This window comes from Engraulis encrasicolus, chromosome 9, assembly GCF_034702125.1.
Source record: "Engraulis encrasicolus isolate BLACKSEA-1 chromosome 9, IST_EnEncr_1.0, whole genome shotgun sequence".
Taxonomy (NCBI): Eukaryota; Metazoa; Chordata; class Actinopteri; order Clupeiformes; family Engraulidae; genus Engraulis; species Engraulis encrasicolus.
In genome coordinates this window covers 47807859-47825358 of record NC_085865.1, presented here as the reverse complement: position 1 = coordinate 47825358, position 17500 = coordinate 47807859, and the positions used below count along the sequence as shown (strand labels likewise).

The window sequence follows — 17500 nt, the reverse complement described above, 5'->3', positions numbered from 1 at the left end:
TTTCAAACAGCCCCTCTGTATTTCTGTCTGTCTCTCCTTTTCTCTCTAGCCCCGATGAAAGGAGGTTTTGTGTATTTTCTCTCACTACGTCCTGTGATGGGAAGGAGATTCTTGGAGGGTAAGTGTGCTCTCCATCTTCTGTCTGTGTGTGCGTGCGTGCGTGCGTGCGTACGTGCGTGCGTGTGTGGCCTATCACAACTTGAATGAATTAATATAAAATCCCCCACACTGTCCATTTCATATGCATCACTATGTCTTACGGCGTTATTCCTGAGAAATGCATACTGTTTATGCATGTGTAATGAATGGTGGGCAGAATTTGTCTGTACAATTTTGATTGATAGCCTTATTTACACCCAACACCACCCATTTAAGTGCGGAGGTGTGCCAAAGCGCAACATGGCCTGATTTTGTGCTGTTCCCTAACCAGGATCTTCATTTCTGAAGCCAATTCCAGCACTGACAGTCCCAAAGTTTTCACCCAGTAATAATACCACACCCACACCCCCTTCACAGCTCCAAAGTATAATTTCCGCTGTCCACAAATAGACTGTTGGGTGGTTTTAATAGTCGCCATAGCTGCACTGTTTCCCTTTTGTGGATTTTGAAATCTTACTCCTCCTCCTCCTCCTCTATTACTCCTCCCTGGCTAGAACAACAAAGTACAGAGCAGACGAGCGAGAGGACCAGGGTGGGGTCTCCCAGGCAAGAATAACACACAGAGCCGTTAAAGACGTATTAAGACAGTGTGGTTGGTTCCCAAACTTTTTCAGCGGGGACCCCCTTTTTCGAAAATCTTGTGACATTAAAAAAAAATCTTGTAATAATGGAAAATATTGTAATATTAATGGACAAACAATTTGCCCAGGCAATTTTGTTGTCCATTAATATTGCTTGATTTTCATAGTTTGTTTGCTAATATTGCTAGAAATCCACAGGACAGCAAATACATCTTAACACGTCTTAACCTGTGGGATTTCCCGTTTTTATTCAATCTCCCTTTCCCTTGTATTCAATGACCCCCCCCCCCCCCCCCCTACTATACCACCACAACCATGCCCCTAGGGGTCCCAACCCCCAGTTTGGGAACCTCTGTATTAAGATACGGCCTTGGAGAGTGAAGTCGTGCCATGTTATTGTTCTGTCTGCCAATTACATGGCGACGGAGGCCATTAAGATGAATAGTGTTAATCTGACACTCTGTGTGTTTTCCCCCTTAATTACACAGTCATAATATGCTCTAATGTATCCTATAATTCTTCCTGGTCTGTGTTTCTCTCTTTTCTCTCTCTCTCTCTCTCTCTCTCTCTCTCTCTCTCTCTCTCTCTCTCTCTCTCTCTCTCTCTCTCTCTCTCTCTTTAGAGCAAATGATGGCTGCTTGTATGTGTTTGACCGAGAACAGAACAAACGCACATTGAAGGTCAGTGCCTGCATTTGAGTGCGTGCGTGCGTGAGTGTGTGTGTGTGTCTGTCTGTTTTGAGGGAAAGTGGGCGGCTATATGTGTGTTTGTGTGTGTGTGTGTGACTGTGTTTGTGTGCCCGTGTGTGTGTTCGTGTTCGAGTTTTGGCAATGTGTGTGTGTGTGTGTGTGTGTGTGTCCTGTTCAGTATCACTTCCACGTTGCTGTTCCCATGCTTGCTGTCCCTCATGACAGACTAATGGATCTCTTTGTTGTACTTACAGAAGGTGTCAGTTTAATCAGTCGTCACTCCTTTCTCTTTGTCCAGTATTATCCTACCTACATCAATTATTTTACCTAGCATCTAAGGTTATAAGGTATTGTTAGACCTTAACTTGGAGTACCCATTCAATATCGGTTTTCTTCACATTGTATCTCCTCCTTTCCTTGTCTCTCCTCTCCTCTCCCTTCCACTCATCGTCTCTCACTACCTTTTCCCTCATCTCTCCTCCCGTCCTCACCTGTCATCCTTTCTCCTTCCCTCACCCTTCCTCTCTTCTCTCCCCTCCTCTCCTCTCCTCTCCTCTCCTCCTTTTGCCTCCTCTCCTCCCCTCTCCTCCTTTCTCGCCTCCCCTGTCATCTCTTCACTTTTCCTCTCTCCTCTCATCTTCTCTTCTCTCCTCTCTTGTTATCTGCTGCCCATTCCTCCTCTCCTACACACTTCTCTCCTCCTCCTCTCCTCCTCCCCTCATCAGATTGATGCACACGAGGACGACGTGAATGCGGTGGCGTTTGCCGACAGCTCGTCCCAGCTGCTGTTCTCGGGCAGCGATGATGCCCTGTGTAAGGTCTGGGACCGCCGCACGCTGCGCGAGGACCGCCCCCAACCCGTGGGCCACCTGGCCGGCCACCGCGACGGCATCACCTTCATCCACAGCAAGGTGAGATGATGACCATTGCATGTGCACGCGCGCAATGCATGCTGGGATGGATCTCTACCAATTTTGCAGGCAAAGGTGTTGGTTTGGCTTGAAAAGTGGTGGGGACATTAATGTGGCAAATTGTCCTGGTACGCTATTTTTGCATTACATGGGGACAAGCTAGGTTTACCACAAAAGTAGTATCTATGGACATGTCCCCACCATCCACACCTAAAATTTCTTGGGGAGCTCTAGGGGGGCATAGAGAAGGATACAGCTGGAAGGGAGCGGTGTTAAGTTGCCATTGGGGGGCATTAGTCCATTTAATGTTTTACTACGAAGAGGGGTGTTGTCAGGCTTATGAGGTGAAGGGGGCGTTGGGAGGCTTGTGATGAGGCCAAGGGGGCGTTTGTTCAAGAAAGGTTGAGAACCACTGATCTAAGTATACAGTTCTCTCTTGCATTATGTCCACACTTATTTGATTTGTTGTCTGCATGTTCAGCTAGAACAGGAAACGCTACGGTAGGAACTCTTTTTTTTTCACAATCCTATTGGGAAACACCTGAAAAAGAAATCTGTTCAAAGTCATCACTTTTTATTTGGTAAGGGGTTTTGTGTGTGTGTGTGTGTGTGTGTGTGTGTGTGTGTGTGTGTGTGTGTGTGTGTGTGTGTGTGTGTGTGTGTGTGTGTGTGTGTGTGTGTTGCATCGCAGGAAACAGAACATTTTAAATGTACAACGGCTTGATGTTTCTGCCAGTGACACAGGTGACATTCATTAGAGCTAGATTGGAGGCTTTGATGTGTTTTGTAGTTGTTTTTCACAGGAGTGTGGCACTGTATGCTTGGCTCAATTCCTATTACAATATTATCTTACATTAGAATACAAAGCGCCTTTGCATTGAACTGAGATAACAAATCAGATAGTGTAATCTCCACACAGAAACAAGATCAGATACCACAATCTTTCACAACACAAACACTTCCCTACAGCCTGTGACAGTTTTTCATGAAACAAGAAACATCTGATCAGGTTTTCTGTGTTGTTCTCTCAGATTTTAACTTAGTCAGTTAATCTGTCTCATCTGTATTGACATTTTAACTGACAAGATCAATGTGGTGTTTTGAGGCTCAACTGTAGAATGGCACTGTTTTACGCACTCCATTCAAATGAGTGCATGTGCAATCGGTATTAAAAACCCTTCTGTGGCCTATAATCGGTATTAAAACCCTCTGTGGCCTGTGTTAAATGATTAACAGACTGACCAGCGAGAATTGGATCTCCAGTTTGGACAGCCAACCTGTCAAAGAGAGAGTTACTATTGTAAACAGTTCAGATGACTCAGCACAAAAGCAGAATATATATACATGTGGGAATACTAGGTAGTAAACAAATATGTTACTCGCTGTTCGGTACAGGGGTGGGGAACTGTTTTCATTTGAGGGCCACTTCAAATATTATGAAGTACTCAAAGGGCCTTACTATTAACACAAATCAGGATTTCCCCCTGCGATTTAGGCCCATATTGAAGATGGCCACCTTTTGCAACAGACCCTACATTTACTAGGTCCCCTGAAAATATATTATATTCATGTTGATTGCATTGCAAATTTAATTTCCTTAACAAAACCTTTACAAAACGTGTCATTTTTCATTCACTGCTTAACATTAAAATTATATCGGGGCCGGATGAGATGGCCTCAAGGGCTGTAAACGGCCCTCAAGGCATAGGTTCCCCTCCCCTGAGGTATGTGATGTATGTGTGGTACACTCCAAGCATGGCCGTGGGAAGTGAATTAATTTCAGGCAACCTTTTGCCTTGGTATACCGCAAATGGGCCAATAGCATGTGTCAGCTGGTACAACCAAAGCTAATTAAGCCACTCTTGTGTTCATTACCGGTAAATTAATTAATTAACAACAGGTCATTAATGTACAAGCAATGAGTATGCTTTTTAGATAATCCGATAAAAACAAAAAAATAATTTAATTATTACAGTAGTGACATAAGTTGCGGTTGTACCACCCTGACGTCTTCTACTTAATATACATCAATGAATAGGGGTGTAAATCGAAATGTATCGATATATCGCAATATAATCTGACGATTGAATCGTATCGCATTGTATCGTGGGGCATTCTTAAGTATCGAAAATACTCGAATCGCATGCCCCTGCCCAGTGCCCTAGCTCCATAACATAATAGAAGTGGAAAAGTAATTTGAAAAAAGTCAAATTGTATTGTATCGTATCGTGGGGCATTCTTAAGTATCGAAAATAATCAAATCGCATCGAATCGCACCCCTATCAATGAGTCATATGGCTTTATGGATCTGGTACTAAAACATGCAAGAAAAATCCTGCACATATTTCTTATGACTGTTTGTTTGAATGGTAACCTGTGTTCCGTTCAAAAGACCTGTTCTAGATTGTAGAGGTATGCAATATCCTTGTATCATAAACTACATGCTGTGGCTATTGGGACAATAAGGTCAAATCTAACCTTTTCTAATAATCTCTTTACACACGCAAGGCTAATGATGTAACATTGCAATCCTGCATAGAGGGGGGGATCAGGACACACACACACACACACACACACACACACACACACACACACACACACACACACACACACACACACACACACACACACACACACACACACACACACACATAATGAAACTATGGAACAGATGGCAGTCTACAGTCAGAGTCTAAATCAAAAAGTCGAATCCACAGGCTAAGCATGTTGACACACAGACACATTCACTTTCCCAGGAATTTTGCTTGCAGTCATCTGTGCAGCCGTGCAGAACAGAATGTGCACTGATACCCATGATGGTGCAATAGGCCTACTAGAAGATATCAGTCAACTATTCAGCCAATTAGTCACACCTATTTCGATCTGATCAGACAGTCCTCAGCTCAGATAGTGTGTTGGCGTGTGTGCACAGTCATTGGACGAACTAGCTGTAGGGCAACACGCACACACACACACGCACACACACACACACGCGCACACACGCACACACACACACAGTGAACACACACATACTGTGAACACGCACACGCATACCGTTTCTCTTACACACATACATACATTCACACACATATACGAATACACACCGTTTCAGATGTACACACTCACCGTTTCACACACACGTGCATACACACACCCAATATTAGGTGTAAAGTCCGCTCATTTAGCATGGAGCTAATGGTGAGCCGTCCTCATGATGTTATCAGTCAGAGTGCATTTCAATGGGGGCTGATTAGCGGGCTAAAGTGGGGTTACGTAACATGCCGACCTTGTTACAACCTCCCGCCCATTACATTGCACTTAATTAAATGATTGTGTGCAATTAATGGATCCTGTGTGTGTGTGTGTGTATGTGTGTGTCTTTGTATTTCCCAGAAGAAAGGTTGTGTGTGTGTGTGTGTCTGTGTCTGTGTCTGTGCGCGCGCTAGCATGTGTATGTGTGAACATGCAGGCTTCTGATGTGTGTGTGTCTTGGTCAGTGTAGTGTGATTGTGAATATGATGAATGCAGAGGGGACCCATCTGTCCTTCCTTGCCTTGCCTTGCCCTGCCCTGCCCTGCCCTGCCCTGCCCTGTCTTGCCCACTCCTTCTGGGCTGTTCGTGTTACCTCAGTCAGAGACTGTGACAGTATGTGGTGTTATGTTGGAGGCGTAGTAGGTGACACTACTGGGTGACACCTGATCCTGACCTTAGCTAACCCTCTATGATGGGCCTCTTGCTGAACAGTTAAAAGTGCACCGTGTAATATTTTTAGCAGTTCCTTTCCAGAATTCATGCAGCCCATTCACAAATGTTACCTTTTTCACAAATACTAACCACCGCCATCAAATTCTAAGTATTCATCATGAATGGGAAAATGGCACTTTTCATACATGAAAAGGGGGATCTTCTCCATGTCCGCCATTTCAGATTTCCTGAAATAGACATGATTAGCTGCGAAACGTATTGTACTTTGGTCATACTAGTAAATATCAGTTTATTATTTAGTAAATATTCATGAAAAGTATATATAGCAATATGCAGCACAGTTTCAATGAGCAACATAGTTGCAATACCTACTCTGGCCACCATCCTACATAGTGCACCTTTAATATCTACATAAAATCTGTGGATTCTCCCCTTGTGACGTCATGTATGCTAATCTTGAATCAGCAACACAACCTTTTTGTGTGACAAAAAAAATGTTAAGAAAGAAAATGTGTAGATATGACCTAACCAAGGTCATAAAGCTGTCCTGTTATGTCTGTCCCAGTATCCATGGGTTCGTGTACAGTAGTTTATGATGTGGCTATGTTCCTAAACTTATCTACATGGGTTCACAGTGTTTGTAAACACGATGTTGTGAGGAGGGGCAAGACACTGGCAGCCAACCAGGTGAGCAAATTTTTTGACCGACAGCGGTTTTCAACAATCAGAGATTGAGTTTTGCGCAGTCAGGAGAAAACAGAAATTTAGAACCCATGTATAAGGACAGGCATAGTTAGTAACATTAAGGCGATACCTATTGGTCTGTCTGTGTTCTTCCGGGTATATTGGCCACGTTGTAAAGTGTAAGAATGGTTGCAGAGGTAGCAGAACTATGCTAGGCTGTTACATTCCAAACTTGATTGTTTTTACTTAGCCAAAGCTTCCAACCGGGTTATCAAGCTAGTTGTAGAGTCTAGCATTAGCCGGAAGACAACTCTATTTTTAAATCCATTAAAAGGCTCAAATTAGCTCCACACTTCATTGGTAGTTTAACAAGGGCCCTGACATTTAAAGCAAGGCATTGCGAACATTGTAAGTGGCATTGCAAATAGTTTATGGGCAATTTGCACAAGCCGTTAATCATATATAGTAGTGTACTCAAAGTCCAATTCAAAGCAGATTTGTGTTTCCTGGTGTCTAAATGAAAAACTTGCATGTTTCCTCATCACAAACTAAGCGCTGCTATATGCCCCTAAGTCTTGTCTGTCTGTCCATGCCTTGAGTATGTTAACCAACTGAATGTCCTTGCGTGTGTCTGTGTGTGCATGTGTGTCTGTCTGTGTTGTTTTGCAGGGCTCTAAATTGACACCAGACAACCGGCCAAATGCTGGTGAAAACCTCAGGTTGGCTGGTAGAAAATAAAACTTACTAGCCACTTTGACCCATTAGTGAGTGTGTGTTTGACCAGTAAGATAAACATCTACCAGCAATTTTGACTGTTGATGGAAAGAAATGCCGTTTAGAGCCCTGGTTGTTAGTGTATGATTTCAGGGGGATGCCCGCTACCTGATCATGCCATGACTATAGACAGGTCATCAGCTGGGAAAATTAGGCCTTTCGTCCTACCACACTTTTCTCTGTGGATTACTGACCAGAAGGCCCATTGGAAGAAATTAAAACATGGGGCCACGTCAATTTTTGCTCAGAATTCAATATGGCCGCCATTTTCCAAAATGACTTGTTTTCATGCATTATTACATTGTACTATAAGGTGATATTCATGAACGATTAAGTACTTTCAGCACTATTCTGTCCTATTTCCTTACATACATGTTTACAAAGGTTGACTAAACTAAAACAAATGAAAATAAAGTTGTCCCCCTTGCAATATCCAAAGGAAAGTGCTGAAAATAATGATTGAAATGCACATACAGAGTCTATGACTGGGAAAATTAGGCCTATTGTCCTGTCAGGGTTTTCACAGTGGATTACAGACCAGAAGGCCTATTGAAAAAGATTCACCAGCTGGTTGCCATCTCAAATGTGCTCCAATTTCAAAATGTTCTCTGTTTTTCAGAATGGCAGACTTTCACACATTTTTCTCAATACTGTAAGATCATAATAATCAAGAAAGACAACCTATTTTCAGTGAAATTCTGTCCTATCTCCTATCTACAGACGTGAGTACAAAGGTTGGCAACAGAATGATGTAAATACATATCTTGCCCCTTCGAAATATCCTAAGGATTGTTGTCAGAAAATGATTGAACAACACATACACAGTTGACTGCTGAAAAAAGGCTATTGACATGCCAAACTTTTCACATTAGATTACTGACCAAAAGTTTTTCAGGCCTACATTTTTTTGCATAAAGCAAGAGTGATTGTGCGTGCGTGTGTGCCCCGCTCATCTTTCCCCTGCTCTACAGTGTCTTTCCCCCACACACTATTCTGCCCCCCCCTCCCCACACACACGTTTCTGCCCCCAACCCCCTCACTCATCCCCCCCTATGCTACTCTGCCCCCCACCCCTCACTCACCCCCCACTATTCTGCCCCCCACGCTCACCCCCCCTGACTTATTCTCCCCCCACCCCCCACAAAATACTCGCCCACCCGCCATCCAATGTGAAAGTTTGGCAGGTCGATCCCCCCCACTGAACTTACCCCCCCACACAAACACACACACTATTCTGCCAACCTGAACCCCCCACACTATCCCCCCCACCACCTCACTCATCCCCCCACAAACTATTCTGCCACCCACCCCCTAATTCAATCCAACTCATTCCCCCCCACCCCCCACTCTGCCCCCCTACCCCCGCTCACCCCCTCATTCATCCCCCCGCTCCCTCCACATCATTCGGTCCCCCCTACCCCCACACCTTAAACCCCCCCTCAACACACACACACCCGGTCTACTGTGTCTATGTCAGTGTATGTAAAGAAGCACACTGGCCACACACACTTGAGAAAAGCGCACTCAGGCACACACACATACACATACAAACACGCGCGCGCGCACGCACGCACGCACGCACGCACGCACGCACGCACACACACACACACACACACACACAGTTCTCACACAGAACTTTTCAGCAGTCCACTGTGTTTATGAAATTCAATCATTTGACAACATTCCTTTGTCAATATATATATATTTATGCCTTTTCCTAGACAACCTTTATACTCACGTCTGTAAGAAGATAGGGCAATTTAACTGAAAAATAGGTAATCTTTATTGATAATTATGGCCTTACAGTATTGAGAAAAATGTGTGAAAGTCTGCCATTCTGGAAAAACAGACAAAATTTTGGAGGACATAGATGGCCCCAAGTTTTAATCTTTTTCAATAGGCCTTCTGGTCTGCAATCCACTGTGAAAACCCTGACAGGACAATAGGCCTAATTTTCCCAGCCATAGACTCTGTATGTGCATTTCAATCATTATTTTCAGCACTTTCCTTTGGATATTGCAAGGTGGACAACTTTATTTTCATTTGTTTTAGTTTAGTCAACCTTTGTAAACATGTATGTAAGGAAATAGGACAGAATAGTGCTGAAAGTACTTAATCGTTCATGAATATCACCTTATAGTACAATGTAATAATGCATGAAAACGAGTCATTTTGGAAAATGGCGGCCATATTGAACTCTGAGCAAAAATTGACGTGGCCCCATGTTTTAATTTCTTCCAATAGGCCTTCTGGTCAGTTATCCACAGAGAAAAGTGCGGTAGGACGAAAGGCCTAATTTTCCCAGCTGATGACCTGTCTACTATGTTAACCAACTGAATGTCCTTGCGTGTGTGTGTCTGTGTGTCTGTGTCTGTGTGTGTGTGTGTGTATGATTTCAGGGGGATGCCCGCTACCTGATCAGCAACTCTAAAGACCAGTCCATTAAGCTGTGGGACGTGCGGAAGTTCTCCCCCAAGGAGGGCCTGGCCGCCTCCCGACTGGCCGTCACGCAGCAGAACTGGGACTACCGCTGGCAGCCCGTCCCACAGAAAGGTAACAATCACTACAAGAAGCTCTTTACAAGTATATGGGTAATTTTTAGCCCTCTCCTTTACTTGTAAATGGAGTTTTAGGAGCTGTTTCCACGTGGCTGGATATTTTTATATGTGGATATTTTTTTCTCCTGGTTGCATTGGTTTTGGCCTTCTGTTTCCACGTAGCAGATATTTAAAATCCAGATATAAAAAAGCAGGAGAAAAAAATATCCCATTTAGGGAGGTAAAATGCATTTGTTACAATGGAGGATTTATTTTTATCCACATGTTGCGTTTACACCTAAACAGGAGAAAAAAATACCCTGCTAAAAAAAATATCCTGCTACGTGGAAACAGCACCTTAGAATGCACTTTTCTGGAATTCACATTTTCTAAAAATGTCCCAGGGGTCTTAGGTGCTGTTTCCACGTAGCTGGATATTTTAATATGTGGATATTTTTTTCTCCTGGTTGCATTGGTTTTGCATTGGTTTTGGCCTTCCGTTTCCATGTAGCAGATATTTAAAATCCAGGTATAAAAAGCAGGAGAAAAAATATCCTGTTTAGGGGGCTGAAACGCATTTGTTACAATGCAGGATTTATTTTTATCCACATGTTGTGTTTACACCTCAACAGGAGAAAAAAATACCCTGCTAAAAAAATATCCTGCCACGTCGAAACAGCACCTTAGGTTTTCCTTCTGCCCGTGCTCTCAACACAGGTGCATTCACTAATCAGCTCATCAACCTGGCGGAAGGGGTAATTAGGATCAGATGGTGTATTGAATTGGCTTGAGCAAACATAAGGCAGGGTTTTGACCAAGGAGAGTATAGATAGGAGGGTTCAATGACGTCATGACAGCGTAGTATGGCTTGGCCGTGAGGGTAGTAACATTTCTTCTACGGTCAGTACCTGAGGCATCGAAGCAAACTGCAATGCCACTACTGCCAGGGTTGGAGTGTGGAGCAGTCATAGGGAGCAGTGAATGCTGGTCAGCTGTTCTTAATTATCCCCCGCAATTACTGTGGACTGACAGCTGCAGTTAATTTGGCCACATACTGAACACTGACAACAGGATATCCTCTTTCGGCCGATTTTTGCGGAGTTTCCGGATTTTGGGGAGTCACAATTTTTATCCATCATGGTGTCGCACCCACTGACCATGCGCACAGTGTGCGTAAGCTACGCCCACCATTATGGACATCGATATCAAATTACGGTGCTACGATTTGTCTCTTCAAAATATTTGAAGATCGGAAAGCAGAGCGTGTTTACAGGGCCCTTACAAATTTCTCTGTGTCTCATGAAGCAACCAGGTATCGCCTTGGAAAAAAAAAAGATTTGCTTTGTAAATAATTCATCTTTTAGCTCAATCAAAACATGGCACAATCAATGCCAAAAGGGGTCTTTTGCTCAAAGCAGAATTCAGAATCCACGCCTCAATTTGTCAGTTCAAAAACCAAGCCTCTAGCAACAGAGCAGAGCCCATTTTCCCCTTTCTCCCCTTCCCCTTTCCCTCTCAACCACCTTCACTCCCTCTCCATACCTCCCTTGTTCCCTCTCTCTCCCTTCATCCTTCCCTTCTGCCCCGTGCAGAAATTAGCCCCAAGAATCTAAATTGTCCTCACCTGGGCCTCAATGGGTTGCCATGGTAACGTAATTACCCAGGTGCCTCTGGGCCAGGTGCATCTTGATGTGGCATAGCTGAGTGTGGCTTAGCCCCGCTCCTCCCCCTCCCCCTACCTATCGTCGTAACAATGCACTGAATAATACATAGTGTGTGTGTGTGTGTGTGTGTGTGTGTGTGTGTGTGTGTGTGTGTGTGTGTGTGTGTGTGTGTGTGTGTGTGTGTGTGTGTGTGTGTGTGTACACGCGCGTGCATGTGTTTTTGGGCGGGGGTGGGGGGACTAGGAGACCAATTCAGAGAGGGACATGTAGAGAAAGGAAGGATGTGTGTGTGTGCGCGCGCGCGGGCGTCTGGTAATTGGATTGTAATTGTCTGTATTTATGTGCTGCTGATTTCATGTTGCACGCTTAAGATATCTGTGAGTAGCAACCTTCACGGCATTAGGGAAACCACACTGTGTGTGCTTTCGATTTAGCATAATGTTGATATGCAATGTCTTTTAGCTTTGTTAGACTAGTACCGAAATCCTAGATTGTGACACCCCAAGGCATTTGTGAGACAAAGTCGGCAAACAGTCTTATTTTGTCAATTTGGTTGTGCTGAATTCAAATCTGCAATCTGCGACTTTGTCTCTCAAATGCCTTGAACTCCTTAAATAAGCCCCTTTTTGGAATTCTTGTATTAGTCTATGTTGACTCTGTCCTGCCTAACAAAACCACCCACCTTGTCTCTTTTTTCCTCCCTTCTTTCACAAACACACATTTCTTTTTTGCTTTTGCTGTCGCTCCCTCTCTTCTCATTTTCACACACACACACTCTCTCTCTCTCTCTCTCTCTCTCACACACACACACACACACACACACACACACACACACACACACACACACACACACACACACACACACACCTGTCTCTGTCTCTTTTTCTTTCTTTCTTTCTTTCTTTCTTTCTTTCTTTCTTTCTTTCTTTCTTTCTTTCTTTCTTTCTTTCTTTCCATCTCCTCTTTTGCTGTCCCTCACTCTTCTTCTCATTTACACACACACACACACACACACACACACACACACACACACACACACACACACACACACACACACGCACACCTGTCTCTGTCTGTATCTCTGTCCTGCAGCCCTGAAGAGGCACAAGCTAACGGGTGACACGTCGGTGATGACGTATAGGGGTCACGGGGTGCTGCACACGCTCATCCGCTGCCGCTTCTCCCCCGAGTTCAGCACCGGCCAGAAGTACATCTACACCGGCTGCTCCACCGGCAAGATCATCAGTGAGGACCACCATTACTGTCTTTGTCTTTCCGTCTGTCTGTCTGTCGGTCGGTCTGTCTGTCTGTCTTTCAAGACTGCTAATACTCTCTTTGTCTGATTGTCTGTCGGTCTGTCAAGTTCATCATTGAGGACCACTCTTACTCTTTTTGCGTTTCTGTCTGTGTCTGTCTGTCTGTCTGTCTGTCTGTCTGTCAAGATCAATCAGTAAGGACCTCTCTTACTCTCCTCCTGTTTCCCTCTGCCTTTGTCTGTCTGTCTGTCTGTCTGTCTCTGTCTCTGTGTTACGTTTGTCTGCAGAGTTGTATTAAGTTAGCCTAGAAATCTAGACGCCCCTAGCGACCGCAAATTGAATTTGCTCCCAGGGGTAGTCTAGCGGACCCCGGTCGTTTTGCGAGGCTGAAAGTTATCCGATGACAGGGCCAATCAAATCGCGAGGAGCGAGATGGGGGGCCGGGCTACCTAGTAAACACAGAAAACTTTCTAAGAAGAAACATGGCGGCCGTCCGTGCTACTTACAGCACGAAAGTTTTTACTTAATTTAAAAAGCCTGGATGATAATACATTTCGTGGCTGACATGGATTGATGTAAAAATACACCATGAACTTATCAGACACAAATAGATCACTACACATTACTAGTTTTGATTCGATGTTTTAAGCTAGCTCGGTAAGCTATTTTTTAGCATTTTACAGAACCAGATAGTCACACCAAAGAGGTTGGATTATCTCTCATATACGATTCTCTGGTCACACGCTATTATCAGACCAGTATTGTAGGTGTACAATGAAATTGCTGCCCCAATTTCTAATAAGACACATGCCATTGAAAACGAGACATTTGGGGGCGTTGAAAGTCTTTGAGTAGCTTACTAAATAGATGGGAATGACACCTAGTCTACCGAGCTAGTGGCTAGCCAACCTGTCGTCAATAACACACAGAGCTAGGTATCCAGCCGTGTGTTATATGCCTGCCCCAATTTCTAATAAGATCCATGACATTAAAAACGAGACATTTGCGAGCTTTGAAAGTCTTTAAGTGGCTTACTAAATTGATGAGAATGACACAGAGTCTATCGAGCTAGCGACTAGCCAACCTGTCGTCGATGACACAGAGCTAGCCAGGTATCCAGCCGTGTTCTATGGGTATACACCTAGCTAGCTAACACCAAACATGCCATGTTGACAACAATCTTAAATATAACCATTTAATAAGCCCCAAATTGCTCAACATTTCGCTGGTTGATCAAGGAGGGCCATGTGGTTGAAAACGAGACATTTGGGGGCGTTGAAAGTCTTTGAGTAGCTTACTAAATAGATGGGAATGACACCTAGTCTACCGAGCTAGTGGCTAGCCAACCTGTCGTCAATAACACACAGAGCTAGGTATCCAGCCGTGTGTTATATGCCTGCCCCAATTTCTAATAAGATCCATGACATTAAAAACGAGACATTTGCGAGCTTTGAAAGTCTTTAAGTGGCTTACTAAATTGATGAGAATGACACAGAGTCTATCGAGCTAGCGACTAGCCAACCTGTCGTCGATGACACAGAGCTAGCCAGGTATCCAGCCGTGTTCTATGGGTATACACCTAGCTAGCTAACACCGAACATGCCATGTTGACAACAATCATAAATATAACCATTTAACAAGCCCCAAATTGCTCAACATTTCGCTGGTTGATCAAGGAGGGCCATGTGGTTGAAAACGAGGCATTTTTAAACTGTGTAAGTGAAAACACGATTTATTAGGAAACTTGTTTGTGGCTGCGGTGATCACACGCATTCATTCCTATGAAGGCACGAAGTTGCCGCTTCACCTACAAAGGGGCGTGTCGCGTGTACGTTCTGAAAGACAGCTGTGACGTTACACAGAACTGTGTGGGGATTGGTTGTTCCACCATCCTATTGCGTGGCGTTGAGTGCCAATGCATTTTGATAGACAACCGTTTATCCCGCCCACACTCTCTCCGAGCTCGTCCAGACCCTGTTACAGGTTTTTGCTGTAGGGGTCTGGCTCTCCAGGCTAGTATTAAGTACAAGTACTTTAACAAATGTAATTACAACACTAGTAGAATGATATTACAAAGTTGAAACCATGTAATATACCACCAGTGTTGTAATTACGTCTGTAAGAGTACTTCTACCTCTACTTTATACAACTCCGGCTGTCTGTCTGTTCCTTTGACCCTGTTTCTGTCTCTGTCTCTCTCTCTCTCTCTCTCTCTCTCTCTCTCTCGCTCTCTCTCACTCTATCTCTTGTTTACTGTGTGTCTGCCTGCCTGCCTGTCTGTCTGGCACTTTATTTCTCTGTCTTTACAGCCTCTTTGTATCTCTATCTCTCTCTCTGTTCGTCTGTCTCTGGCTGTTGATCTATCTCTATTACTATTTCAGTCTGTCTGACCCAGGTTGTATGTTTGTTTACGTGTTACTGACTGTAAATATGAGTAAGTGTGCCCGTTTTTGAATGTGTGCATTTGTCTTTCAGTCTGTCTGTCTGCCACTGTGTGTCTAAATGACACAGTTTATCTGTGTGTATGTTGCTGCGTATGTGTGAGTGTGAATTTCTCTTTAAGTTCCGTCCGTCTGCCTATGTGTGTGTGAATGTCATACGATGCCTGTGTGTAGTATACTTAAGCAATAAGCCACGAGAGGCCGTGGGTTGTGCTCAATTGATAACGGCCAAGGGGAGTGGGGCACGACGCGAAGCTGAGTGCCGTGTACGTCCCCTTGCCCGTTATCAATTGAGCACAACCCACAGACTCGTGGCTTATTGCTTATCTAACACTGTTACACTTAATCGCTGACCAAATTTCTTTAAAAACGCTTTAATAACAATTAATTTGATCCATTGCGGTTGAGGAAGTGAATGTGACACACCAGACACACACTGCCAGACACACACTCGCTACAAAAAACTCGTCAAGGAGGCGATTGCAAAGATATGCTCTTCTTGCAGACTCCCTACCCCAACTGCAAAATATTGTCATTACCAACGTAGATGCGCTTGGTCTAACTTGGATGCACATAGAATCTTCAGGTGGAAGGTGTAGGTTTACGCTCGATTGACCACAGCTATCAGCCAATCAGAATCGAGAACCGGACCGCACAGTGTTAGATTATGTTGTTAATGCCTGTGTTCATGAGTACTGTATGCCTACTGAGTGAGTGTGTTTTTTTCTAACTACGCTACCAGTAACATTATCTCTGTCTGTGTGTATGTGTCAGTCCATTTGTATGTACAGCTGTGCTAACTTGCAAGGCCATGTTATATGACGGGACTCTGTGTGTGTGTGTGTGTCTGTGTCTGTGTCTGTGTCTGTGTGTGTGTGTCTGGTAGCCGTGAGTGTTTTGGTCGTCACAGCCTGGCCTGCTGTGCTGTATGGCGTGGCCTGCTGTGAAATGCCAGCTGTGTAAAGACCCCACCACATAGGGGAGTTACTACTGTCACTGTGTACTGGTATGTAGTGTAGTGGACGTTAGTGTACTGTTTGGGGCTCTGTTACTGTTTTCAGGCCCACCAGAACAGTGCCGCCAAACAACTTTCTGAATCTCAAATGTTTGTTGCATGAACATGTCGGCCGGTTTGAGATTATGTGTGGGAACGGGCACAAGCACGGTTCTTAGTCAGCCTTAACACGCCTTATGTGTTCGTATGCACTGATGCCGCATTCAGGCCGACGGAGAACCATGCCGTTGCCCGTTCCCGCACCGAATCACGAATGGGCTGGCGTGTTCACGCTGCAGATTTTGCCGTTCACAAACCAGAAAGATACTTGTTTTTTTTTTCTCCACAAACCGTGACTGTAACATGAACGTCAGCAGGTGGCGCACAGTCACGTGTGGAAAAGTTCAGAAACGGGTATGAACGCGGATGGCTCAGTCGCAGTTGAGTACTTCAGTGCCAAACATAACTGCTGGTTCGGGCACCGGCACCGTTCTGGTTGGCCTGAAAACAGTACGAGAGGATCCGCCCCCCAGGCACCCACCCAAGGAGGAACGCAGACAAGGGGGGGCAAAGGGGTCAGTTGTCCCGGGCCCAGGGAGATAGGGGGCCCATAATTGGATCCTCATTACATTGAATGCATTGGGTGGGGGGTCCTTTCAGATGACTTTGTCCTTGGCCCAGCCAAAGCTGCCAGCAGCCAAGCACCCAAGCACAGGGCTTCATTTGTTCTCTCTCTATACTTTTACCCAGCAATTGAAGTGTACATGATAGATTGATAGGCTCTGCAAGTCCAGCTGTCATTCTGTAAATATAATATAAGTTAAATGAATATGAATGATGGCCTTAATGTAAACATATACATGTTCTCTGAGAGTGGTGTAAGTGGTGCTTTATGTGTGAGAAAACGGCTTGCCAAATAAGGAAGCAGAGGCTGAAAACCACCAGGGAGGATTAAAACACTACTGTAATGTACAGCTAAAACACACACATGCACACTCATATATATACACACACACACACACACACACACACTCACACACACACACACACACACACACACACACACACACACACACACACACACACACACACACACACACACACA

General features: G+C 44.5%; 1 protein-coding gene across 2 annotated transcripts in view; it reads left to right on the top strand.

Moving 5' to 3' along the window:
• dcaf11 (ddb1 and cul4 associated factor 11) overlaps positions 1 to 17500 on the top strand; it is a 35559-nt gene that overhangs the window by 13044 nt on the left and 5015 nt on the right. For both annotated transcript variants that reach the window (XM_063207298.1, XM_063207297.1), the window contains exons 9-13: positions 50 to 118; positions 1363 to 1420; positions 2155 to 2340; positions 9903 to 10056; positions 12797 to 12949. In XM_063207298.1, coding sequence (XP_063063368.1) covers positions 50 to 118; positions 1363 to 1420; positions 2155 to 2340; positions 9903 to 10056; positions 12797 to 12949 — 620 coding nt within the window. The remainder of the gene's footprint in view (positions 1 to 49; positions 119 to 1362; positions 1421 to 2154; positions 2341 to 9902; positions 10057 to 12796; positions 12950 to 17500) is intronic.